The sequence below is a fragment of the Opisthocomus hoazin genome, chromosome 18 (genome assembly GCF_030867145.1).
Source record: "Opisthocomus hoazin isolate bOpiHoa1 chromosome 18, bOpiHoa1.hap1, whole genome shotgun sequence".
Lineage (NCBI taxonomy): Eukaryota > Metazoa > Chordata > Aves > Opisthocomiformes > Opisthocomidae > Opisthocomus > Opisthocomus hoazin.
Genome location: NC_134431.1, coordinates 5,331,490 through 5,358,029, shown reverse-complemented (window position 1 = coordinate 5,358,029; position 26,540 = coordinate 5,331,490). Strand labels below are relative to the sequence as shown.

The window sequence follows — 26,540 nt, the reverse complement described above, 5'->3', positions numbered from 1 at the left end:
ACAGCAGCTCGGAGGCGTCGGACTGCAGCGCCTCGGAGGAGGCGAAGCTGCTCTCGCTGGAGCTGGGGCTCAGCGGCAGCGACGGGGAGTCCCCGGGCAGCGCCCCGCCGCCGCCGCCCTCGGCCGGGGACGCCTCGCCGCTGCCCTCGGAGCCCTCGGCCGCCTCCATGGCCAGCAGCCGGCTGCAGCTCAGCACCTCGCTCGCCTTCTCCGACCTCACCGAGGAGCTGCTGGACGCCGGCACCGACGGGCTGCTCCGCGAGCTGGAGGACCTGCGCTCCGAGAACGACTATCTCAAGGTGGGCACGGCGGCGTCGCGCGGCATCCCCGGGCATGGCTCGGTACGGCACAGCATCCCTGGCCATAGTGTCAGCATCCCCGGGCATGGCACGGCACGGCATCCCTGGCCGTAGTGTAGTTCAGCATCCCTGGACATGGCACGGCATGGCATCCCTGGGCAGTAGCATGGCACAGCATGGTATCACTGGACATGGCTCAGTGCAGCATTGCTGGGCATGGCTTGGTACGGCATCCCTGTGCAGCAGTGAGGCACAGCGCGGCATCCCTGGGCATGGGTCAGCAAGGCTCAGCATCCCTGTGCATGGCTTGATATGGCATCCCTGGGCAGTAGCGTGGCACAGCACAGCATCTCTGGCATGGCTCGGCACGGCACGGCATCCCTGGGCGTGGGTCAGCGTGGCACGGCGTCCCTGGGCAGTAGTATGGAACAGCGCAGCAACCTCAGTAAGGCTTGGCATCCCTGGCCATGGCGTAGTTCAACATCCCTGGCATGGCTTAGTATGGCTCAGCATCCCTGGGCAGTAGTGTGGCACAGCACGGCATCCCTAGGCATGGGTCAACAAGGGTCAGCATCCCTGGTCATCGTGTAGATTAACATCCCTGGGCAGGGCACAGCACAGCATGGCAGCCGAGGGCATGGCTTGGCATGGCTCAGCATCCCTGGACACGGAGTGGCATCCCAGGGCATGGCTCAGCGTGGCACAGCATCCCTGGGAATGGCATGGCGCAGCACGGCATGGCACGGCATCCCAAAGCATGGCTTAGCATGGCTCAGCACCCCACGGTAGGGCGCAGCATGGCACAGTGTGGCATCACTGGATGTGGCTGGGCACAGGGCACAGCTCAGCTCAGCCTGGCATGGCACCGCTGAGCATAGCCTGGCCTGGCTCAGCTGGGCAGCACAGCGTGGCACGGCTGGGTGCAGGGGTCGGCATGGCGCAGCCCCCCATGGCATCGCTGGGTATGGCCTGGCACAGCACAGCCCGGCTCAGCTCAGCATAGCATGGCACAGCTGGGCATGGCCTGGCGTGCTGAGGCTGGGCTTGGCTCAGCTCAGCGTAGTGTGGCATGGCTGGATGTAGGGCATGGCTTGCCTAAGCCTGGCATGGCCCAACTGCACACAGGGCAAAGCTCAGCTTGGCACAGCATGGCCCAGCTGGGCCCCAGACCCAGTCTGTCTCAGCCCAGCTGGGCACGGTCCGGCGTGGTGTGGCATGGCTGGGCGCAGCGTGGCGTGCTTTGGCACAGGGCATATCTCGGCACAACGTGGGCCAGCTTTGCCTGCCATGACCCAGCTGGGCATGGCCTGCCCTGGCGTGGCACAGACTGGCACAGCTTGGTTCAGCACAGCATGGCCAAGCCTACCATGGTCCCAGCTTGGCAGGGCTGGGCTCAGCACAGCCTGGCCTGGCACAGCTTAGCAAGGCACAGCTCAGCATGGCATGGCTGTGCTCAGCCTGGCTTGGCACAGTTTGGCTCAGCCTGGTTTGGCATCCTGGGACACAGCATGGCACGACCTGACCCCACGGGGCTGGGCACAGCTCGGCCCGGCGCAGGGTGGGATGCTCCCTGCCTGCTGACGCTGCCAGACCCTGGAGAGATTTTCCAGCTCGCTTCTTTCCGCTGGTTCCCGTGCTCCCCGGGGTCTTTTTCCAGGCGTGCGGCGTGGCTGCCCGCTTCACAGGCACGTGGTGAAGCCGGGGCACATGTCCTGCTTGGGGACAGGGGCACAGCACTGTTCTACCTCCGGTGTACACAGCGACCCGACGCACCTTCGCACGCGCTGCCTGCTGCGAGGTGGGCACGAACACCCACCAGGTACCGCGTCCTGGTGGGCTGCAGGCGTTTTGCACCCCCTGCTCTGCTTCGGGGGGGAGCTGTGGATGAGGTGCTCGGGCAATCACCTGCTGGGGGCTCGGGGGTAGGTACTGCGTCCCGCTGGCTGCTCTTTGGATGCTGCAGGCTGGCAGTCAGGCCAGCTCTCAACCACTGGTGCCAAAGTTTGTAAATGCGTTGGGATTGTAGCTGCGAGGTGGGAGCTAGGCGTTGGGTGACGCGCTGGAAGATGCTCAATCAGGCCCTTTGTCCATTAGCAAAGCCCCAGTTCACAGCTGGTGTCCCAGCTCCTGCCAGAATTAGCAGCAAGAGCTTGAGGGCTTTGATTTACTGAGAGCTGGAAAAATACAGATGAGGCCCCTCCAGCTTCCAAGAACGCGCATGCAGACACTGCTGTTCCTGTGGACCGAGCAATTGCTTCCTCCGTTTCCACGTGGTTTTCTTCCCAGCAAGCTGCAGGCGCGCGGGGTGCGGGTATTTTACCTGCCGTGAGGGATGGCAACTCGCAGCCCCTGGCCGGGAGCAGTGGGGAAGGTGGAAAGCTGCTGGAGACGTGTGCCCTGAAGCACCATGGGGCTGCTGGTGGCTTCCTCTCGTCTTCGCCGCGGCATCACCAGTCCCTCTGCTCGCACCTCCCTGACGCGTGCATCCTGCTTATAACCAGGTTTCGGTGTTGTAGCTCGCACCACCTGAAGCTTGAGCAGGAGACTGCCGGGCTGGTACCCTGGCTCCAGCTGGGCAGACGTCACAGCCAGCTGCACGCACCCCTTGTGCTCCAAAAAACCCTGAAGTTCTGCCTGGTTTCTCCAGCAAGGAGTGGAAAACTGTGCTGGGCTGCAGCAGAATGGTGGCTTGTACCACCTCTGCTAAAACTTTGGGGATTTGAGGCTTTAGGGCAAATAGAAAGCCCTAAGCCAGGCAGTCGGCATCCCCTGCCGCCCGGGCTGGAGAAGCAGTGTGCAGGGACCCTGCGGAGATGGGCTCTGGCCTCGGCAGTCCCCTCCCTCGCTGTGGATGAATCAGGCTTATCAGAGGTGACTTATTTCCTAGGACTCACCCAAAGAGCTGCAAAGGAGGTTTTTTTTTATTATTATTTATTCATTGGAGCCAGCTAAAACCTGGTGTGTTTGTAAAGAGAAATGAGGGTTTTGGGGGTGGGAGGGTTTTGGCACGGGCCAGGCGCGCGTGGTGCTACTACTCCCGTGTGATGCATGCTGGGCTTTGGAGCTTCCCAGCGCTGTAGCAGTGCCAGCTCACGTTGCATCTCTCCTCGGCTGCCATAATAAAACGTACGTGTTTAAGCACTCTTCACCCATTTCTCTTTGCAACCCGGATTTTTGCAAGGCTCTGCTTTCCTCCTCCCGCTCCGGTTGTACAGGTTGGGCTGGTGTCTCCTCTTGCCCCTGCTCTCAGGTGCGTGCACCTGCGGTGACCCTCCATAAATGGATTATTTTAAGCGTTTCCCCAAAAAAGGGCTGTTTTTCGCGTGCAGGTTGGCAGCCCAGTGAGGGAGGAGGCGTCTCGGGTGTCCTTGCCCCGTCTCGCTGTTGCCGAGCCGTGCGATGGAGAGCAACTCCCGGCCCTGCTCAGCGGGCTGGAAAATGTGAGATGCGATACGGCAGCAGCTGCGGAGGGACAGGCAGACAAAGAGTGGGCATGGGAGAGGGTTTGGAGCGAGGGGAGGGGATGCCTGCAAACCCTTTCCTCTCCTCTCCGCGGGAAGGGGCTTAGGCGAGAGCCGTGTAGTGCTGGGAGTGCAGCCCTGTGTGCCCCTGCTGCTCCCTGCCTGGCGTCCCTCGGGGCTTGCGTGTATTTCCAGCCCCGTGGAGAAAAGCGTAGGGTGGGTGGGTGGGTGGGTGCCTCTTTTCCCCCAAAGCAGCTGGGCACCAGTACATGCCACCAGCGAGGGCTCGCTGAGAGCATCCCACGGAGGCACCCGGGGGGCGTGGGGCACCCGGAGGTTGCGTCTGGGCGGCCCTGTTGGCTCTGGGTCCCAGCTCTGCTGCTGCTCGGACCCTGCTCGGCCACAGGGGCAGGGACCGTGCCTGGGGGTCCCCGTAACCGCAGGCAGAGCCGGGGCGTGGGGCTCTGCCGCCTGTCACCCCACCAGCAGCCGCCCTGCAAGGGGCTGTGCGGCCTCGCGCCTTTCGGACGCTGCACGGTGCGGGTTGCGCTGCCGAGAGCCCCCAGATGCTTGCCGGTTAATTTATGAGGGCAGGTGTAAAGCTGAAAAATGTTGATTTTTCCTTTGCTGATGTGCTGAGCTCTCTGCTGAACGGGAGCTGGCGTGCTGGCCAGGGGCAGGGCGCAGCGGGGTGCAGCGTGCAGGCTGCTGCGCCGAGCTCCAGCCTGACACGGAGGGGAGGGTGGCCCATGTTTACTGTCAGAGCTGGGCTAGAGCTGCTGCTAATGCACCTCAGGAATCACATGTGTGGGACACATGGGTGTCCCTTACCCATCCTTCGACCCATTGCACCCTGGCGTGGGCTCAGGGTGAGCTGCATTTGCTGGGACCCCCTGGCTGGCAGGGGACATGCCTGGGCACCCCGGGCGATTTCCTTTAGAAATCCCCTCTGATTTTATTTTTTCCCTAGCAAATTCTAGCATAATAACCTCTTCTGTCTGGGGGCGGCTCAGAGTTAATTGAAAGCTGCTGCTTTTGTCCTGTAATCTCAGAGGAAGAGGTGCTTGTTGCTCCTGGACGGTAATCCTTGTCTTTGCACGAGGGATCGCGGGCGCGCCCGCCGCCAGCGCAGCCCCGAGCTCTGCACAAAGGCGTCGAAGCAGAACACACAGGCAGCTTCCACTCTTCCTCCTCCTTTGCACCCGGCGCTGAGGTCTGGGGGTGCGGGCGGAGGGTGCGAACGCAGGCAGGGCTGTGCTCCCCGGAGCGGGGCGGGCGGCTGCTGCTTGGCTGCGCCCCAGAGCCTGGGGCTGCCGGAGCGGAGGGTGTGTGCGCTGTCAGCAGCACGACAGCCAGCCATGCCATCATTTGCATCATCCTCTTCGGTATCCGTTGCTGCTTTTGGAAGATAACGGATCCTGCTGAGGAGCTGCGAGCGTCGCACAGCGCGAGTCCCCTGGTCTGGTCTGAGCTTGCTGCATTCTTGTGGGCGCCTAAGCCAGCGTGTAACTGCCCTCGGGCGGGAGATCCCGGGGTTTAACTCTTCTGCCGCAACCCGTGGTGGGTCTGATCTGCATTTCGAGGTGTGCTCTGCCATCTCTGCTCATCCCCCTCCTAGCATGCCACCGTTCAGGGCCATCACCCTAAAGCTCAGCCCTTTCCAGGTCTCGTCCGTCCTGGAGGAGCTGATGTCCTGCGACTGGCCGTGCGGACACAGCTGGAGCTGTTGCCTTCTCCTGCTCTGAAAATCCATGGGCTTGTTCCTGAACTGGAACCAGGCGGTTTGCATCCCACCTTGCCTCTTCTTAGTTCCCTCCGTAATCTCCCCAGGGAGAGACAGTGCCTCCGAGCTTTGCTCAGAGAAGGTTGAAGGTGTACATTGTCTCTTGGGTTCCTCCGTCGAGTGTAACCTGGCTCCTGCAAACACAAGCGCTTGCGTCTGCACACCGTCATGCTTCTGTCATTGAGCCAAGTCTCCCTGGACTGCAGATCCCCAGCGTCTTTTCCAAGACAGGTGACTCCTAGTGTAGAAACACCGTGAGATCTTTGCTGCTGCAGCGATGGGGTGAGCACGGATGCAGTGGTGGATAATGCCGGAGGACGGAGGGGGCGAGCAGCCCACCGGTGCTGGGAGGGTCTGACTCCACGCAGGAGTGGGCGCCTTTTTGTTACTGGGACAAGTGGCCAAGCCTGGCAGCCCCCATGGGCAGTTGTGCTGGAAAGAAGTCATTTATCTCATCCCCAGCGTTGCCCACCTCGTCTCCATGTCACACTTTATTTAGCGTCGCTTACGGGGCTTCATGCTCGCGGCACCAGCCCTGCGTTTGGGGTGTTTCTGCAGCGTTCCTCCCCGCTCCTGGCTCTGCTCTCGCCTTTATCCGAATGGATTTTTTGCTTTGATTTTGCTAAATTGGGCATCAACTCCAGAAAACGTGCGGATGCAAAGGGTGAGGCTCAGTGGCTGTCACGGACCCCCAAAGCCCTCAGGGGACCCCCGTGCACCCCACGCGCTGCCTCCAGCTCTCCCAGCCACAGCCCCGCCGCCAAGGGGTCCAGCTTTGCCATCCTAAGCTCTCTTCCAGTTTGCTGGCACTCGTCTGCTCTCCGACCCTAATCCAGTTATTACGGCTTAGCGGCACGGCTTGCCTCCGAGGGGCAAGCTCCGGGGGGACTGTGCGGCTGCCGGGCTGCGGCTGCTGCTCGGGTTCGTTGGCGTTACGGGGCGCGGGCGAACTCCTGCCTCTGGAGCGAAGGGAGGCAACACTCTCCTTGCCCTCCAGTGCCAGCCCTGCTGCAAACCAAACCCCCCAGCCCCGCTCTCGGGGTGAGCACCCTGCGAAGGAGCAGCTCAGGGCTGGGCTTTGCCCAGGCAACGGCTCACGCCAGGCACGGCCTCCCCCTAAAATAATGGTTGCTACAACCCGAGCTATAAACAAGCAGGAGCTCTTAGCACAGCGAGCTCGGGCTTCTTTCCAGCAAGTGTAGGGTTTGGTTGGGTTTTTTCCAAGGTCCCTGCTCCCTGCCCTGCCCGGCTCCTGCCTGGGGAAGCCACAAGGCGAAGGGGGGGCCAGTAGAGTCAGCGCTGGAGTGGGACGCAGGCAGCCCCACGCCCCTCTGCATCGTATTCAAGCCACGATTCTCATGGCTTTGGTGGTGAAAGGTTGTTTTTCACCACCCCACTGCAGAACGCCTGCTCACCTGTGATGCAGAATGCATTTTTCCCCGTGAAAGCTCCCACAGAATAGATCCCGTAAACCAGCTCCCCCCGCTGGTTTGGCTTGCGGGGGTTTTGCTGGCGTCCCCGGGGCGGTGGCACTGCCGTGGGGGGTGGACAGTGCTGGCGGGGGGTTTCCATCGGGGTGGTGGCCCCGGGGTGCATCGCAGCGTCGCGGGGCTGTCTGCCGGCACGTGTGGCTCGTTCCCGGGGTGCTTCTGAAGCACGCCTGCGGTGATGCCCCGTCACGGGACGGTCTCCGGCTGTCCCTGGAGCCGCCCAGCCGGGTGTCCCCATCTCGGGGCTGTTTCTGCCCTGCTCTTGTGCTGAAGACCCCCTGGCAAGGAGCAGAATGGCGGAGGGTGGCAGGACGCTGGTGGCCGCGATGCCGCCGGGCTCCAGCAGCCTGGTCTGGGAGATAATCGGGGATTGTCTAATTGACGTTCCTTATTTGTCACGTAGTGTTTAAAGCCAACAGTGAGCGACTGTGACTTGTCCCCGCAGCTGCCTCCCCCCCGCCCCGGGCTCAGCTTCGCCTTTTGGGGGATTTCTTGCAGCTGGGGCTTTGTCCGGGCCAGGCAAGCGCGGCAGCGAGCGTGCCAGCGCCTGGCAGAGCCGGCGCGGTGCTGCTGTCTCAGGCTGTAGGTCACTGTCACCGGCGGTGTCGGGAGCAGCGGGGTCCCGTCCCACTCCGCCTGGGGTGAATGGGGGCTCTGCGTCCCCGCTGCCTGTGCCGGATCCTCATCTTGTCCCTTCCCGGGCCGTGCCGCAGTGCAAGGCGGCAGCGTGAGCCCCTCACCTCTCGGGTGGCAATTGCACTTGGCAGCGATGGGCTAGATGACCCACAGAGGTCCCTTCCAACCCCTAACATTCTGTGATTCTGTGTTGAGTGGTGGGGTTTTTTGGCAGAAAAGCAGATGCTCGATCCCTTCCCAGGAGCGGGCTGGGTGCACCAGGTCCTGTCGAGGAGGAGAACAGCTGGTGCGGCGGCTGGAGCGTTTTCTCGGAGGATTTGGGTTGAGACCACGTTCACAGGGATGTGAAAAGAGCTTTGGGCAGCCCACGTGGGTCTCTGGGGACCGGAGGGGACAGTCCTTGAGCATCCTCGGTGGCCATAGCCCTGCACGGGCTGGGGAGGTGGCCGTGGGGCTGTGGCTGTTGCGGGGGTCCTGCGGCAGCCATGTGCCGCAGACCCGGAGGGGGCTTCAGGTCGGCGCTGGTGCCGGCGGGACGTCAACCCTGGCCCTGCTGCGACAGCGATGTCACGACCCCGCGCTGGAGGCTCCGCTGGGCTGGGAAAGGCTCGTCACCGTGAGAACTGGTGAAACTGGGAGCCGGTGGAAGGGGGACCCAGCCCAGCAATTGTTACTTGGAGGCAAAACGAGGGGTAGCCTCTGGTCCCTGGCGCTGGCGGCGTCTTGCTCGTGTCCCCGTGTTGCCTCCCTTGTCCTCGCCTGCCATCTCCTCCTTCCCTCGCCTGCCTCCCTGACACATCTTTTCCAACAACGACCTACATTTTCCTCGCCGCGGCTGCCGCCCGGGCTGCTCCTGCAGCTCCTCTCCCTCCCCCACCTTCCTCTTTCTTTTACCGCAAATATTTACAGGCGCCCATGTTGGCTGTCCCCCCCCGCTGCTGGCTCTCCAGTGGGTGATGGTGCCCAGCTGGCTCTGAGCCCTTTTCCTGCAAGGATGGGGCTTGACCCGAGGGGTTGCGGGTCTGTGAAAATGGCTCGCGGGATGGAGCCGTGGTGGGGAGGTGTCCCAGGGAGAGCACGCTGCGGGGTCCTGTCCCCTCTAACACCCACCTCCCCGCAGGATGAGATCGAGGAGCTGCGCGCCGAGATGCTGGAGATGAGGGACGTCTACATGGAGGAGGATGTCTACCAGCTGCAGGAGCTCCGTCAGCAGCTGGACCAGGCCAGCAAGACCTGCCGCATCCTGCAGTACCGGCTGCGCAAGGCCGAGCGCCGCAGCCTGCGCGTGGCACAGACCGGCCAGGTGGACGGCGAGCTCATCCACAGCCTCGAGCAGGACGTCAAGGTCAGGCCGGGAGGGTGACGTCCCCGTCCGGGCAGTGGACACGGTGGCTGAGGCACGAGGGGGTGGCAGGGGATGTTGGGGTGCGGGGAGCTCTGTGAGCTCGTGCCGTTTCTGGGGCCGTTGATGGAGGCATCGCGATTCCCCGCTAGCAGCAGCGGTGTGAGAAGTGGGGAGCGATGCTTTTCAGGTCTGGGCATGGGGGTGTTTGGGGGGATCCTGGCAGCGGAGAGGGCCAGCGTTGCCCGAGGACGGGGGTCTCGCAGCGCCGTGTGCGAGGTTCACCCTGTGCAGGCTGGAGCCCATCCCAGCACCCCGGGGTCGAGCTCCCTTGTCCTGCACCGACAGGGACGGGACGATGGGCAGGGAGGGAGCAGGGGACCGCGACCCTGGGGACCTGGGTGCTGCTCCCCTCGGCCCTCGGGGAAACCTTGCAGAGCCCCGGGCATCGCGGCGGGCGGGCTGGGGTGACATGGCCTCGCCAGCCGCCGGCCCTCGAGGACCGCTGGTGCCAGTGAGTGTTTGCTGAGGGCTCTTGCCGACACGGCTGCTGCCAGGAGGGAGGTGCGGTGGCAGCTGGAGACGGTTCGGGGGGTCGGGCAACATCTCAAGGAGTAACGTAGTTCTTTGAGCAGAAAACAGCCAGTCCCAGCGCTGAGAAGTGCCACAAGTGCAGGGCTGTGAACCCACCTTGCCCTGGTTGTCCTTACTGGGGGCCTGACCCCCTCCCCAAACTGCCTGGCAGCCCCCGGCTTGGGGTGTTGCTGCCAAAACCACCCCCATCCAGCTTCTCCCATTCTGGGAAAGAAAGCGCAGCCCATGCTCGGGGGGAACGGGAGCCCGGCCCCGTGGTGTGAGCCCCCCCAGCCTCCGCAGCGCTTCGTGCTGTTAAGCTCCCTGTGTGCTGAGGGTTGCTCCCTTGCAGGGATCTGGAGGGGGGCTCGAGGCACAGCACCCTTCACCCCGGGGGCAGCTGCGGGTTTTTTCCGTAACGTGATGCAGCAGCTCGCCTTTCTCCCGGCCGGCACAGCTGCTGCCCGCAGTGAGGGGCTGCCTGCTCCGGTGCTGCCCGCCGGCTTTTCCAGCCTCACCGCATGGGGAAGAAAGTCTGAAATGACGGCGAGCGTCCTGCAGCATCGTGTTAGGGCTGAGGAAGGTAGAGTTTGGCCAGGGGATGGGGACGCGGGGCAGCCTTGCAACTGGCAAAGGGGCAGCGGCAGTCATGGTACCCGATGGAGGGGACACACAGAGGGGCCAGCATGTCCCCCGGCACGGTGTCTGCTCCAGAGGGTTTCAGTAACAGCCTGATGATCTCTGCATGAGGACTGTAGGTGCCTAAGCACTGCGATCCCAGCCCCATGTGCACTGCACCCAGCCTAATGACAGCCCTGTTGTGTCCCCAGGTAGCCAAGGACGTCTCCGTGCGGCTCCACAATGAGCTGGAGGCGGTGGAGAAGAAGAGGATCAGGCTGGAGGAGGAGAACGAGGACCTGCGCCAGCGACTCATCGAGACGGAGCTGGCCAAGCAGGTGGTGCAGAACGAGATGGACAAGCTCCGAGAGGTGAGGGGGACACGGGAGGGGGGACCGGGAGGCGTCCCCAAGGCTCTGCCCGTGGCAGATGTCCTGGCCCTGCACCGCGGGATCCCCCACCCCTGCTCGCGTCGCTGAAACCCAAACTGTGCTGCAGATGCTTGCGAAACCCGAGCAGTGCCTGCCCTCGGCGAGGCAGGCTTCGTCCCACCCTGCGGGCACGGGGTGCCTCTGCCGCGTCCCGGGGGGGCTGCGGGACGCCCCCCTGCACTAGAGCCGCCTGAGTGTCCTCGGCCACTTGCTCAGCCCGCAGCCATGCCCAGCTCCCACCAGCCAAAGCTCTGCACGATGTGTGGAGTCCTCCGTGTCCCTGGCACAGTGCCCAGTGCTGGCCATATCCTGACCGCACGCTGCTGGTTCAAACTGTGCCGGGCCATGGGGCTGCACGGCAGCGATGTCCCAGCGATGTCCCAGCAGTGTCCCAGTGGTGCTGCGGAGCCAGGGAGGGAACACGGTGCTGTCTGTGTCCCGGGAAGCTGTGTGCCACGCATGTACCCATACACACGGGTCCAGGGCCCTCGGTGCCATGCCGGGTTTGGGACCAGCTCCCAGCCAGAAGCAGTGTCCTCCTCGGTGACAGGAAAGGCATCCCGGTGACAGCATGGGCTTGTGATCCATCGCAGCCCTTGTAACCCACTTCCCCACTGCCCGGGATGCCTTGGTCCCCAGGGAGCCTCGGGAAGCGTCGCTGGCTGAGCCGTCAGGGCAGCGCGTGGGAGATGTGCCGTGGCAGAGCTCTGGCCCTGCTCCCACCGAGGACGGGGACACGATGCAGGGAGGGCTCTCTCTGTCCCCAGGGGCACAGCTTGGGATCGCTTGGGGCCTGCGCTGGTTAATGCCGGGGCGAGTTCCTGGCCAGTGGCAGGACCCGGCTGCGGTCGCACCCCTCCCCTCTGCAGCCACCTTCCAGCGGGGTGGCACGGAGCAGCGTCACCCCGGACGGGGTGCCTTGTCCCTCAGCTGCGCAGCCTCTGCTAACAGGCGTGAAATGGCTTTCCCTGCAGCCAGCGAGCGCGGGCGGAATAACAAATGGCAGCAGCGGGAGCTGGGCTGGGAGGACTCTGGCGCTGGAAAAACAGGCAGAGAAAATGGTTGGGTGGTCAGTGAGCAGGGAGACCTGGGCACCGGCCGCTGCCTGGCCCTGGCACAGGAGCGTGGGACAGGGCACGGCCCCTCTCTGCAGCTGCCCGAGCCCAGCGGGGACGCTGCCGGCTGGCACGAGACCCAGCACAGCTCAGAGCGCAGCTCCCCGAGCTCGGGGTGGCGTGTCCCCGGGCTGGCAAGGGCATGGGGGTTACTCACTGATTGCAGAGCGCTAATTAGAGTGAGTTAGCAGCTCTCCTCCACCTCCTCCCTGCTGCTGGAGGGCGCAGAGCGTGGCAGAGCTTGTTAGCAGCCAAGCCGGCGTGGAGCGGAGGCTGCGCAGGGCTGGGCTCACCCCTCAGGGCTGATTATTTCTCCCTTCCAAGAGGTTTCTCCTGTAATTGGATAATTGTCGGGATGGGCAGATCATCCCCAAAGGCGCATGCATGCGTTTGCCCCTCTGGCTCTGCTCCTCTGTGGCGTCTCGTGGGGGGCAGGAGAAAAGTGGGACCAGGCCAGGTACCCCATGCATCGAGCTCGGCCGTGGTGGGGCCCTTAGGCATGGCCCCCCCGAGGGGTGCACCCAAGGTGGAGCGATGACAGCCGCAGTCTGACCCCGGGTGCTGTGCGTGGGGCTCCTCGGGGCCGGGCCATGCCCCAGCGTGGCGGGGGCAAGGGACGCCGACGTGGCACAGCCAGCCCCCGGGAGAGGCTCAGCAGCAGCAGCAGCTCCGGCGATGGTCGTGGCCTTAATAGGAAAGCCTGGAGCCCGGCACCTTGGCACAGGCAGCAGCTTACATTTCACAGCTGCTTTCTTTGGCTGCTGGGCCTCAGCGCCAGCTTGGAAATACGTCCATGGCAGCTGCACGGACCGGCCGGCGCTCGTGAGGGGCTGCGTGGATGTTCTCGAGCATTTTCCCGCAGCTCCCCTCCCCAGATAACTGGCCCTGCTCTGGGCACCCGCTTTTTCCCCCTCTTCTGGTCACCCTTATTGCTCTGTCTGGCCTCCTCATCTCCCAGCTGTCCTCACTAGCCTGGAGATTGTCCCTTGTGTCCCCAGAGACCCCGAGGGCAGAATAAGGGTCGTCCCGCTGAGGAGCCCTCCCCATAGCTGAGCACCCAGGACATGTCCCTTGCTTGGGGAAGAGGTGACGGGGAGCGTCATGGTCTGCTGCTCCCACACTGGGATGCTCTGAGAGCTGTCTCTTGGCCTGGGGGGTGGATTCCCCACTCCATCCAGCCCTGACAGGACCCTGACTCATCCTCTCCATGGCTCATTTCCTGCTGGCTCCTGCTCTCTCGCTGCTCCCTTGCCTGCAGGGGCAATTTCTGGCCAAGCCTGATGACATGATGCTTGCCAGTCCAGCTCCCCCAAAGCAAAGGGCCTCAGCCCACTGGGGCTCCGGGGTTTTCCTGGGGTTCACAAGCAGCTGGAGAAGTCAGCGATGATGTCCACCCACGCTGGGTCTGTCCGCCCACGCCGGGGTGCTGTGCCATCGCTGTGGGTAACCGCTCTCTCTCCTCTCTGCAGAATTCCCTGAAGAAACGAGGGTCTCGCTCCATCGGGAAGACCGAGAAGAAACCATCAGTGCAGGTATCGGCGCTGGCACATTCAGGGCACGCCACGGTGGCCCGCCGGCACCCCAGGTCGTGGTGCCAGCCAGAGACTGTCCCCTGGCAGAGCTTTGCTGCCTTGCAGAGACCCTGCATAAGGGAGGGATTGATGTGCTGGGCCATGTCCCCATTGTCCTCAGCTCTCCCTTGTCTCATTTATCACTGCAGCATCGGTGGCCACCGGTGGCTTTAACCCTTCCCGTGTGTCTGCAGTAAGGAGCTGAAGGACCCGGCTTTCACATTGCAAAGCTGCTTCTGCTGCTGGGTGGTGGCTGCTGCAGCCCGGGGTCCCTCCTGCCTGCGCCAGCAGCCGTGGCCCTGGAGCCCCGCAGGGTCTGAGGGAGCTGAGGGTCCCCGTGGGGAGCGGCTCGAGGCCGAGCTGTCCCTGCCCCGTGCCAGGCTGCTCGGGCAGCGCCGGCGAGGGGGGATTTGCCGGCGGCAGCGGGATTTCAGCTGTCACTTGCTGTTGCGTTGAGCTGCTGTGACTCGCTAATGCTGTTACCGGGGCTCGGAGGGGCAGAGCTGCTGTTGCGGGAATAGAAATGCAAGTGTTTTAAGACTGGAAAAATCCTCTTTCAAAGGCAAAAGGCCTGAAAGGTTTATTTTGAGGAGCAGATTTGCTCTCCTGAAGCCAGAGCAGGGGGGAGGCCCCATCAAGACACTCCCGCGGCACGTTGTTGAGAGCATCTCATGGCGGGGACCCCGAGCACCCGGGGGGTTTTTGGGTGACCTGTGTCATTGCTGGCACAGCCCACCCCACGCGGCCACGCGACAGGGAGCCCCAGGCCCTCAAAGACTTTCCACTTTGGTCTTTTATTTATCATCTCCCTTTAACTCCACCCTTGAAAACCCTTTCATGCCAGCTGATGGTCCCGCAGTCCTGCCCCCCATTGCCCCAAAGCGCAGTCGGTGACTTTGCACCTACACCCCGCTGTGCCCCGAGCTGAGGGGGCTGCCCCAGAGCCCCTCCATCCCCCCCTTCCCAAGGCTGAAATGCAGCTCCTCCTCTCCCTCCTCCCGGGCTGCAGTAAAACCCCGTTCTGCTTCCCACACTCCTGAGGAGCCGGGACCCCTCAGCCTGGGGACGCAGGGCTGGACGCAGCCCCAGCTCTGCGGTGGGACCGATGCTCCAGGAAGGAGCCGCTGCTGGAAAGCAAACCCCGAGCTCCCCCGGGTGCAGACAGCCCTGGAGCTGGCCCCTTGCCCGCTCCCTCTCCGTCGCGGCCGTGGCCGGGTGGCCCCGCGGGCAGAGCCACTCGTGACTCATCGGTGGCTTCCTGGGCGCCTTTCCTGCCCGGCTGCACTGGGCGAGCGTCAGCGCTCCCCGAAAATGGAGCTGGGGGGGACAGGCTCCACGCTGAGGTCCGTCCTGGACCCCAGGAGCACCCGACGTGGTCTTGGGGACGTGCGTGTCCCTCCAAGCGATGCCAAGGGGCACGCCACCGAGCTGCTGCTTTTATTTTTTTCTCCTGGAAAAACAGGAACTGAGGTCACGTCTGCGAGCTGCCCGCGCCGCCCTCCCCTAATCTCCGCAGCTAATTACGGGGAGCACAGCTTGAACGCGCCTTAGCGAGGCCACGTCTCCATGCGCGAGCGCAGAAGAGCAGCAGGGGGGTTCCTGTGGTCACGACGGGGCGTTTGGGGAATAAAACGGCCCCCCAAACTCATGGGACACCCCCTCACCCCCCCATCGCCCCTGGCCTGGGTATGAGCAGCCAGGGAAGTTTGCAGAGTAAATGGCTGCTGCGGGGTTTGGGGAGCGGGAGCTTGGCGGGGGGGTCAGGAGCACCCAAAGAGGGGGACGGCTTCTTTCTGCCAGCCAAGGGAACAGGAAAGGGGATGAGTTCAGCCGGGCAGAGGGCTACCAGGGCTGGCAACCGCCCTGCCGAGGGGCTTGGCCACCTCCAGCACCCGCCTGGGGCTCCAGTGGGTGCCGCGGGACGAGGGTCGCAGCCCGGCAGGTCCCCTCCGGCGGTCACCGCGCCGGAGCTCGGAGCACTCGAGTGACCCCGTGGCACGGGAAGCTGCGAGCTGGACGTCAGGAAATCCTGGTCCTCCATCCAAAAAGCTCTCCAAAGCAGAGAAACGGTCTGCCTGGGCAAACAGCCGAGATCCTAACTGCTGCATTTAAAAAAAAACCACGTGGAGAAACGATCGCAAGAAGCAAAGGGGCTCGGGAAGGGACCCGCGAGCTGATGCGGGGCGGGGAGATTGCTGGGGTTTTCTGTCCCCTGGCAAGGTGGTGGCAGCAAGGACGAGCGCCGAGCGAGGGCTGGGACTCTGGGAGGTTTCCAGCCGAAACCGCTGTTTCGCTGCTTCTCCTCCCTGTGAGGGAGCGTTTGGGGCTGAGCGGGGGGAGCAGAGCCGCGGCGGGGGTTGCAGCAGCAGCACCAGTTGTTTCAGCGCTTGCCAGCTTTCGGGAGGAAACCTTGTTGGTGGCTTTGATTTTGCTCTGCGGAGTGTGACAGCTTTCCCTCCCCCTCCTGCCGACGGTGGATCGGGCTGCTGCAGGGCTGGGCTCAGTCCCCGCGTCCCCAGCAGTGGCTCGATGTCCCTCCCGGGGCCGGCGCCATGGGTCTCCTCGCCTAAGCGTCCTGTCCTGTGTCTGTGCTCTTCCTGAAAGCCTCCGGCATGGATCCCAAGGTTTTTTCCCATCCACAAGTGGGGGCTGCGGCTCCCCCAGGATCACCGGGGTGGGAGCGTGGCGTGTCCCCAGGGCTCGGTCGGAGCCACCGTGGCCCCTGGGAACGCTTTTCTAACGCCCGTGCCTTCTCGGTCCCCAGGAGGACAGTGCGGACCTGAAGTGCCAGCTGCACTTCGCCAAGGAGGAGTCAGCCCTGATGTGCAAGAAGCTGACCAAGCTGGCCAAGGAGAACGACGGCATGAAGGAGGAGCTGCTGAAGTACAGGTCCCTCTACGGGGACCTTGACAGCTCCCTCTCCGTGGAGGAGCTGGCCGACTCTCCCCATTCCCGGGAGGCCGAGTTGAAGGTCCACCTCAAGCTGGTGGAGGAGGAAGCCAACATCCTCAGCCGGCGGATAGTGGAGCTGGAAGTGGAAAATCGCGGGCTGCGGGCAGAGATGGACGACATGAAGGGCCAGGGGGACAGAGAGCTGCCAGGGCAGGACGGGCGGTTCCTGGCGGGTGTCTCGGGCTGCGGGGACGCAGGGGACACGGTGGCGGAGCTGCGCCGGCACCTGCAGTTCGTGGAGGAGGAGGCCGAGCTGCTGAGGCGCTCGCTGCTGGAGCTGGAGGACCAGAACAAGCTCCTCCTGAATGAGCTGACCAAGTACAAGTCGGACCACGAGCTGGACGTGACGCTGTCGGAGGACAGCTGCTCGGTGGTCAGCGAGCCCTCGCAGGAGGAGCTGGCCACGGCCAAGGTGCAGATCAGCGAGCTGAGCGGCAAGGTGAAGAAGCTGCAGTACGAGAACCGCGTGCTGCTCTCCAACCTCCAGCGCTGCGACCTGGCCTCCTGCCAGACCACTCGGCCCATGCTGGAGACCGACGCCGAGGCCGGCGACTCGGCGCAGTGCATCCCCACCGACGGCTGGAGGGACGGGATGGGCAGCAGCGAAGCCGACGGGCAGGACAGGGTGCTCGGTGGTGGGAAGGTGCCCGATGGTCCCGCCAAGCTGCTCAAGCCCAAGGACCTGGAGACCTTGCTGGGCATCCGGGACCAGGCAGCGCTCGTCAGCAAAGCGATCGACATCTTGATTTCGGATGCCAACGGCTTCACCTCCGGGCTGAAGGCTTGCTTGGACAACGAGTGCATGGGGGGGCTGCTGGGCGAGGCGGTGGGTAGCGGCGGCGAGACCCCCAGCGATGCCAAGCTGATGAACGTGCTCCTCATGCGGCTGGGCGTGCTGCAGCAGGACCTGGGCTGCTTCGCGAGGAAGGTCGACCACCTCACCAGCGGCCTCAGGGAGCACACGGACTCCTTCCCCTTCTCCAGCCCCGGCAGCCACGAAGCCACCAAAGAGGGGCTGCAGAAGGAGCACGCCTCCGACTTCCAGGTAGGGGCTTCTTCCCACGTCCCCCGCAGCAGCCGCCGCTTTCTTTGCCGCCCCGTTTCCTCCCGCTTTAACAGAGCAAACCCCGATCCCCAACGTAACCTCCCTCCTGCCTCTCCAGAGCCAAACCCACACTAACACCTCGCTGCATGCCAGTGGCACCGGGGACAAGGTAGGACTCTGCTCCAACAGAGTGTGCCCAGGGCAGGAGGCGGTGGGCACCCCAGCACGGGCTGGTCGTGCCGAGGCTGCCCTGCCCGCGGCCAGGGGCTCCTGGGTGCGACCCCATCTTAGCAGGGGCCGGCTCGCCCCCCGGCGCAGCCCAGTGTCCTTGGCTCGGAAGCTCTTTGCTTACTGGGGATGAGCTGGGTGGGCGGAGAGCAGCCCGCAGCCTCCCGAAAGCAGCCCAAACTGCGGGGAGCCCGGCTGCAAGCAGCCTCAGCCCCCAGTGGTACCCGGGCGGGCTAATTCGGAGAGCAAACGCTCCAGGGCAGACCCGCATCCGATGGGGAGCACCTTCGGAGCAGCGGAGAGCAGCTCGGGCCCTGCCATCCCCCTCCTCTCCGGGGGGTCCAGCTCATGCTGGGGGCCAGGGATGTCAATGGTGGTTGGGGCCACGGGCACAAGCCCCTTTCTGGAGCACACTCGCTTGTTCAGAGTCCTATTTTTCTGCATGTGGTCCCACCAGCCCCAGGTCCCGGTCTCCCCCAGTCACTGCATGGCACCGTAATTGGTGTTTGCACATTTTTTCCCTCTTTCTCTCTTTTTTCCCGTTTCCCCAAACAATCCAGGCCACGTGTCTGCTCATCCTGTGTTTCCTTTTGGTTTCCGCATTGTCTCCCGCCATGGTGATGAAGCTCCTTCTCCTCCTCATCCTTTTTGTTGTCTTGTAGTTCTTTACTGTTTCGGAGACCCATTGTTTTGTTTTCTGGCTTTTTTTTTTCTTCCCGCTCTTTTGGTTTGTTCTCATTAACTTGCCCACGCATGCAGCAGCCTGATTTTAGGGACGCCGACCCTTACCACCTCCCCCACGCCAAGGACATGGACCCCGCGCATCCCCGGAGCTACAAAACCTGCCGGCCCGAGGAGAACGACTCCTACGCCTCCGAGGTACGACACGGGCAGCGAGCCGCGTCCCCGTGGCCAGCGGCGGTGGGGACTGGGGTGTCCCTCTTGAGAGCCAGGGACGAGGGAAGCCGCAGAGCCCTGTTGGGGAGGGACGCGGGGAGGCGAGGTGCAGCCCACCATCCCCGTCCCCTCCCCGGGCCGTTGCAGATGAAGGAGCTGCAGCTGGTGCTGTCGGAGGCCAACGAGAGCCTTCGGGGACTGCAGGAGCAGCTCTCGCAGGAGAGGCAGCTGAGGAAGGATGAGGTGGACAACTTCTCGCAGAAGATCTGCCAGGTGAGCGGGCAGCAGCCCCAATCCCTGGGAGATGGGTGTCCCCGCGCCCTTGGCTGTGCCACCTCCAGCCCCAGGATGGTGACCTGCTTGGGGACTGAGGTGTCACCTGGGACCACACACAGCGTGTCCCATCTTCAAGGAGCACAGAGGCTGAGTGCAATCCTTCTTGCACGTGGGCGTGCAGCCATGCAGGGCTTCCACCGACAGCGGTGCCTCGATGGCCTCGCTGTCCCCGCCACGCAGCCATGGTGTTGCAGTTCCCCGGGGGTGTTAAATATGGGGCCATCACCAGGCTCAGCCCGGACCTGCTGCCAGCCCCAGTCTTGGAGCCCACGCGTCTCTCCACAGCTGAAGGAGGACCACCAGAAAGCGCTGCTGCGGCGGGAGTTCGAGCTGCAGAGCCTGAACCTGCAGAGGCGGCTGGAGCAGAAGTTTTGGAGCCAGGAGAAGAACCTGCTGGTGCAGGAGTCACAGCAGTTCAGGCAGAGCTTCCTCCTGCTCTTCATGAAGCTCAAGTGGTTCCTCAAGCGCTGGCGCCAGGGCAAGATGGTGCACAGTGAGGGCGAGGACTTTTTGGAGGTACTGTGGGATGGGGGGCTCTCACCTCAGCTGCCATGGAGGGGGGAGCACGCTGTTGGGCATCCCCGGGGCTGTCCCTCCTGCCTATGTGTCCCACCCCGGGCTGCTCGGTTGTCCCCCATCCCTGGCCGCGGGCTGTGGGTCCCCTCATCACCCCAGCCATGGTGTGTCCTGCAGGTGAACAGCATGAAGGAGCTGTACCTGCTGCTGGAGGAGGAGGAGCTCGCCCCACAGCAGCAGGCGGACAACAAGACGTGCGCTGGGGACGCCTGGACCCCCAACACGGTGAGGGGGGTCCCCGGGAGCCCAGGGGGTGGGCAGGATCAGCCCCCACCACGGCTGTGTGGGGTGAGGTGGCTGCTCCTCCCAGGGCGCATGGCAGGGAGGGGATGCTCCCCGCTGGCGTGTCACCCCAGGGGTGGTCCCCTGCCCTGGTGGCACCCCCATCCCCACCCCGGGGCTGGGCAACCTGCAGGGACGGGGTGCCGAGAGGGCAGGTCCCACGGGGTCCCACGCTGTTGGGGGCCCCAGCTCCCTCCGCTCACCCCCAACACCCCGGCAGCCCAACGAGTGCATCAAGACACTGGCGGACATGAAGGTGACCCTGAAGGAGCTGTGCACGGAGCTGCGGGAGGAGCGGCGCGGCGCCAGCGAGCTGCAGCAGCAGTTCACCAAGGCCAAGGCCACCTGGGAGATGGAGCGCGCCGAGCTCAAGTGCCACATCGCCCAGGTGGGAGCCCGGGCACCCCGCGGGCTGGTGGAGCTGCCCCTTGCGTGGGGGCACACGGGGCTGGGGGGCTGCCCGCGCAGTGTGCCAGGCACGGGCTGGGAGGCAGGGTGGCACGGTGGGAATCTCAATTAGCAGCCGCTCCGGCAGGCGAGTTTCTATAGCAACGGGGCTGGCACGAAAATCTGACTGTGGAGCAGCGGAGGATGCTCTTTATTCCTCTGCTGGCTTTGTCTGGGGTGGGCAGGATGGTACCAGGGCTCAGCATCCCTCCCCAGGACAGGCATCGGAGCTGCGTCAGAGGCCTCCTCTCCTCCCCGGGGCTCCGCACCCCCGTGGATGCAGGGAGGGATGTACGGCCGCGGCGAGGGCAGGACGTGGAGGGAGGGCAGCCTCGGCGCTGGGGAAGCTTCTGCCCGCAGAGCCAGTCCCGTCGATCCCCGAGCGCTGCGCTCACAGCCATGAGGGTTCTCTGCTCCCTCGCACCGTGCTGGCCATGCACCAGCTCCGCTCCCCGGAGCGGGTGCCAGCACCTCCCAGGCGGGATTTCTCCAAGGCACAGCTCAGCGGTGGTCCCCAATTCCCCTGTCTTCCCCCGAGAAGAGAGCAGAGGTGCCGCAGTGGCAGCACCCCGGGTTCAGGTGCCTTCCTGGTGGCCACCACCAGCAGCAGCATCCTTGGGGTCCACTCTGCCGGCCTCGCAGGCAGTGGTCTCCCTCTCCAGGAGCTGGGTCCATCAGGCAGGCTTGCAGGCAGAGCACAGCCGAGCAGGTAGGACAATCATCCTGTGTCCCACTGGGTGACCATCTGGCATGACATGGCTGCCAGCCGGGGCCGGCTGTGGCTCGGCTGTGCCCACGGACAAGCTGCGATGTGCGACACGGCCTTGGGGACACACTTGTTGCCCAACCTGGGCAGCACAGGACCTACACTGGGAACCGGGATGCCCACAGCCTTGCCCCATTGCTGGGGATGTCCAGCACCACCCTGGAGCCATGGGTCCCCCACAGCCACCCATGTGTCCCCGCAGCTGGAGTCGAAGGCAGGCAAAGGGATCACGGAGCGCGCGCTGCCGGATTGGAAGGTGGCGTTGAAGAGGGAGCGTGAGGAGCACCAGCATCTCCTGGCCGAGTCCTACAGCGCCGTGATGGACCTCACCAAGCAGCTGCAGATCAGCGAGAAGAACTGGAACCAGGAGAAGGTGGAGCTGCTGGCCCGCTTCAAGGAGGAGCAGCAACAGGCAGAGCAGCAAGCGAAGGACCTGCAGAACAAAATCAACCAGGTATGGTGTTCCCCATCGTGAACGTGTCCTCCAGCCTCTGCTGCTTGCCCCCTGCGTGTGCCCTGTGAGTGTGTAATCGCTCTGGGGCCAAGCGGCAAATGCTTTTGCTTGCCCAGAGGGGCACATGTTGCATGCGTTGAGTGACTGACATGTTCTCCAGTTGCAGAAAGGATCCAACCCATGGGCATTGAAGCACTCTGAAATGGAGAAGCACAGCAGCAACTGGAAAGAGGTGGGCAAGAGAAAGCAGAGGGCTCTTGGGGTGCTCGCTGGGCTCAGGTCTATGCTCAGGGTTAGATGGGAGATCACGTGAATCCCCTTGGCCAGCAAATGAGGTTGGAAGGGTGAGCACTAGGGACTGTGGAGAAGGAGAGGGTGGAGAGCATGGCTGAACCATCAGTGGGGTTATAAAAAGTTGATTTAAAATAGATGTGGGCACAGGTGGCCTTGTGTAGCCCTGGGAACGGGATGCTGGGCCTGGGTGCGTGGGGGAAGGTGGTGGTGCTGGAGAGGAGCAGGGTGCAGCCCCTGCTCCAGCCCATCTGCGTACTTTGGTCCTGCGTTTGCTGACACCAGAGCTTTCTGCTGTATCCTCCTAGGCTCTCAATGAAAAAATCACAGACAAAGAGACAATCTCTGAAGCAGAAGCCAAGGGAACCAACCTCAAAAGGTGAGTGCGCTGGTGCCTGCGTGGTCCCCGGGGCATGGAGGAGGCTGCATGGGGCTGTCCCCAGGCTGCGCAGCCCTGGCAGCCAGGGAGAGATGCAGCTGTGGTCCAGGGTTGTCCTGGAGGCCAAGGGCTCCCATGAGGAGCAGGACTGGGTGGCCAGGAGGGTCCCGTTGCGGTGGGAGTAGGGTGCCTCCGGCTGCCTCCCAAGCCCCTGCCCTGTCCCCTTGTGAGCCCCGTCCTCTCTCCTCCCACAGGACCAAGTCCGTTTCGTCCATGTCAGAGTTCGAAAGCTTGCTCGACTGTTCTCCCTACCTCCCTGGAAAGACCACGCCGGGGCTGGGCGACCATTCCCGGAGCAAAAAGGCGTCCGCGGCTGCCCAGCTGCTGCCCAACGGGATCCGGGACAACGCCGGCGTTCCTCCCTCAAACTGTACATATGTGAATATTGAGCAACCTGCCCCCGACAGCTTGGCCAAAGACAAGCTGGGTATCTCCTCCTGGGACTACTCGCGGGCAAGCAGCCTCTCCGGGCACGACCCAGCCCAGAAACAAATGCAGAGGAGCTACACGGCGCCCGACAAGACGGGGATCCGCATCTACTACAGCCCGCCGGTGGTGCGGCGGCTGGAGGCACCTCTGGTGCACAACAAGGAGGGGAAGATCATGATCGAACCCGGTTTCTTGTTCACCATGGCCAAGCCAAAGGAGCCGGAGGAGTCGGCCAGCGCTGAGAGCACCTACAGCCAGTGGCTGTGCAACTTCTCCAAGCAGCAGCGGGAGCTGCTGGACGGCGGCGCGGTGGAGAGCGCGGTGCCACCGGTGCCCCGCTTCCCCCCGTCGCTGCACGACCTGGAGATCTCCGGCAACATGAGCGACGACATGAAGGAGATCACCAACTGCGTGCGGCAGGCCATCCGCTCCAGCTCGCTGGAGAGGAAGGTGAAAAGCACCTCCAGCCAGACGGTGGGGCTGGCCCACGTGGGGACGCAGACCATCCAGACGGTGAGCGTTGGCTTGCAGACCGACCTGCCGCGTGGCAGCGGCATGCACGGCAAGAGCTGGTCCCCACGCAGCTCCTCCCTGGTGTCCGTGCGCAGCAAGCAGATCTCCTCCTCCCTGGATAAGGTCCACTCCAGGATCGAGCGGCCGTGCTGCTCCCCAAAATACGGCTCTCCGAAGCTCCAGAGGAGGTCTTCCTCCAAGCTGGATGCCTCCAAGGACAGGAGCCTCTGGAACCTGCACCAGAGCAAGCAGAACGGCTCCGCCTGGGCCCGCTCCACCACCACCCGTGACAGCCCCGTCCTCAGCAATATCAACGACGGCTTGTCCAGCTTGTTCAGCGTGGTGGAGCACGCGGGCAGCACCGAGTCCATCTGGAAGCCAGGCTGCCCCGAGAGCAGCCGGGCCAAGCCTGAAGCGCCCAAGTACGGCCTCGTGCAGGAGTTCTTCAGGAACGTCTGCGGGCGGGCGCAGAGCCCCACGGCCCCTCCGGAGAAGAAGGAGTCCACCGGGGAGGAGGTCAGCAAGAGAGCCGAGTACCCCAGCCCAGCCACCCACCACCCAGCCGAAAACGTCTCCCGCGTCTTGAACAAGAAAGTCCTCAAGCAGAGCAGCTGCGAGGACCCCAAGCCCTCGTCCCCCGGCCAGGGGAGTAAGGACGCAGCCCTGCGGGACCCCGACCTCCTCTCGGCCATAGCCAGCGAGGTAACGAGGCGGGGTGCCCCCCGGGGTGTTCCCCCCGTGGCAGGGGACGGGGTGCCCGACCGCACTAACCCCCTCCCCGTGTATCTTTGCAGGACGTGGCGTGCGACTGCAGCTCCCAGTCCCTCACCTCCTGCTTCGCCCGGCCGTCCCGCTCCGCCGTCCGCCATTCCCCCTCCAAGTGCAAACTGCACCCCGCGGACCCCCCCAGGGCGGAGGAGAAGCCGGGGGCCTCCAGTGAGTGAGGACGCGGGGCCGGGGGACGCAGCGTGCCCGCTTTCCACTCTCCCGCCGGAAGAGCGTCCGCGCCGACGCCCCGCGGGGTCCCTCTCGGAGGCGGCACGGGCGCATCTGTCTCCTAACCGTCCCCTCGCCCGCGGGGACGCTTACGAAGCAGATGTGGGGTCCGAGGCTGCCGGCCGCCCCGGGAATGTCAGCTGGGACCCCCCTCGCTGGGGCCCTGCGAAGGGGAGAGCGGCCGGGGGAGGCTGCTGGTGTAGATAGGGCAGGGCTGGGGCAAAGCGCGACCGGGACGCCGGGCGGGCGCGATGGACAGAGGCACGACGCCATGTTGGTCCCCGCGGGCGGAGGGCGCTGGCTCCAGCCCCCGCAGCTGCTGCCAGCGCCGCCCGAGCTCCCGCGCATCCCCGCGGCCCCGATTGCAGCGCGGTTGCATCAGCCGCGGGGCCACGCGTGCTTCCCCGGGCGGTCACCCAGGCTGGGCTGGGGTGGGGGGCCCTCCCTGGCCACCCGTCCGCTCTGGGCAGGCTGCGGAGGTCCTTCGGCGCTGGGAAGGGTCCGGGCGGTCTCCGTGGCTCCTCCAGCTGCGGAGACGGCGTGGCCGGGGGCACGGCGTGGGGAGAGACGGCGCGTTGCTGCGCGGGGGTGTGCGTGCACACTCGTGTGCGTGCGTGGCTCCTGCCGCCGTCCCGAGGGGCCGCGGCTGTGGTGCCCCCCCACATTGCACCCACCTCCCTGCCTGGGGCCACTTGTAGTTATTTGCTCCTCCAAGTGCTGAATATACATATTTCTCTTTTTTTTTTTTTTTCTTTTTTCCTCTCCCCACGTTTGGCTCTGCCCAACTCCGGACAGCCTGCAATGTAAAACCAAGTGCATTTTAAAAATACCGAAATGAGCTACTTTGGAGATGCCCCAATTGGATTAAGAGATTGTGGGTTGGGAGGCTGCAGCGTGGCCCGCGGTCTGCGCCGCACGGCCCTCGGTCACCACCAGAAAAAGCCTTATCCGGGGGGGGGGGGGGCAGGCAGCGGCCGCAGCCCCCGCGGCGGTGCAGAGCTCCCAGGGCCGGGGGGCTGCGTCCCAGCCCCACGCAGAGCAGCGTCGGTGCCTGTGTGCAGCCCCAGGAGAGAACAGCAATTTCGGAGGCGGCTGCCTGACCTCTTTTTGAGCTGCCTGACGTGGGCCAGGCAGGGATTCACCCAGGTGGAGCTGCCTGCGGGTGCCCGCGGCTCCTGGGGCTCTGTGCAGTGCCCAGGGGCTGTGTGCCTTGCTCGGGGGGCTCTGTACGCTGCTCTGGGGGCTCTGTACACTGCTCCAGGGGCTCTCTGCATTGCTGCAGGGGTTTTGTACGTTGCTCTGGGGGCTCTGTACACTGCTCCAGGACCTGTGTGAATTGCTGCAGGGGCTCTCTGCATTGCTCTGGGGCTCTGTACACTGCTCCAGGACCTCTGTGCATTGCTGCAGGGGCTCTCTGCATTGCTCTGGGGCTCTGTGCATTGCTGCAGGGGCTCTCTGCATTGCTCTGGGGCTCTGTACACTGCTCCAGGACCTCTGTACATTGCTGCAGGGGCTCTCTGCATTGCTGCAGGGGCTCTATACACTGCTCCAGGACCTGTGTGCATTGCTGCAGGGGCTCTCTGCATTGCTCTGGGGCTCTGTACACTGCTCCAGGACCTGTGTGCGTTGCTCTTGGGCTCTGTGCATTGCTCTGGGGCTCTGTACGTTGCTCCAGGGGCTCTGTGCATTGCTTTGAGTCCACGTACACTGCTCCAGGGGATCTGCGCGTTGCCGTCATCTTGCAGCTTCGCTTAAAAAACGCTCCTGCTGCCGAAGCTGCTGCCCTCTCCCGTCCAGCCGCACGCTGCCCGCAGCAGGCAGTGCTGCATCACTGCCACGTCGCAGCCTCCGTCAGCATCTCCGCGACGGCCACGCACTGCCTGTGTCTCCGGACACACCAGCATCAGCCAGGGCCCAGCAGGCCCAGCACCGGTGGCCTTCTGCTCCTGCGGCGCCTGTCCGGGCCCCCGGGGACCCTCGTCACTGGGTGCGGGACGCGTGGGGCAGGCGCTGCCCACCCTCACCAGCAGCCGGGGCCGGGCAGCATCCCTGCCCGCCACGGAGAAGTCGAGGCCCCGCAGCCCGGCAGGTGCAGCGCTGCCACGGGCAGTCTCCTGCTGTACATAGATCTTTTCGGGGCGGTTTTTAGCATTTTCATTGATAACGGGGGTTTTGGTTTTGGTTGGTTTTTTGTTTTGTTTTTTTTTTTTAAAAAGACTCTCTACTTTTGGAATGTGGTTTCTCATTTTTACAGCTGCCTTTTAATTATTTGTAATATTGATCAGTTCTGTCTTACTCTGTAAATAGCGGTGCTGGGCATTTCCCGTGGGGCCGGGGGCTGAGCCGAGGCCAGCAAGGGCTTTGCAGAGGCCGAAGGGAAGATTTCCTTGAGGTGTGGAGGTGGCTGCCTCCGCCCCGGCCCCCGCGCAGCCTCTGCCCCTGTCCTCCCCCCACGCCTGGTCCGGGCTGAAGCCCCGAGGTGCTTCGGGCAAAGCCACGCTTGCTCCTGCCCTGTTCTCCTGCTTCCTTTCGCCAGCCCACGCCAAGGTCGCGTGAAGGGCACCTTCTGC

At 64.1% G+C, this 26,540-nt stretch overlaps 1 protein-coding gene across 3 annotated transcripts; it reads left to right on the top strand.

The window, feature by feature from the left end:
* Positions 1-23,936, top strand: MTCL2 (microtubule crosslinking factor 2). 3 transcript variants are annotated; one of them, XM_075438575.1, is made up of 15 exons: positions 1-299; positions 8,790-9,014; positions 10,415-10,573; positions 13,218-13,280; positions 16,084-17,316; positions 18,304-18,423; positions 18,589-18,714; positions 19,063-19,293; positions 19,471-19,578; positions 19,856-20,023; positions 21,051-21,302; positions 21,469-21,534; positions 21,902-21,972; positions 22,227-23,676; positions 23,769-23,936. In XM_075438575.1, the coding sequence occupies exons 1-15, from the start codon at positions 168-170 to the stop codon at positions 23,916-23,918; spliced, it is 4,554 nt and encodes a 1,517-aa protein (XP_075294690.1). In that variant the 5' UTR covers positions 1-167; the 3' UTR covers positions 23,919-23,936. The 3 variants fall into 3 exon arrangements, with proteins under 3 accessions (XP_075294690.1, XP_075294689.1, XP_075294691.1); XM_075438574.1 differs by having other exon boundaries at positions 21,463-21,534; XM_075438576.1 differs by having other exon boundaries at positions 76-299; positions 18,307-18,423; positions 21,463-21,534.
* The last annotated feature ends 2,604 nt before the right edge of the window (positions 23,937-26,540 follow it).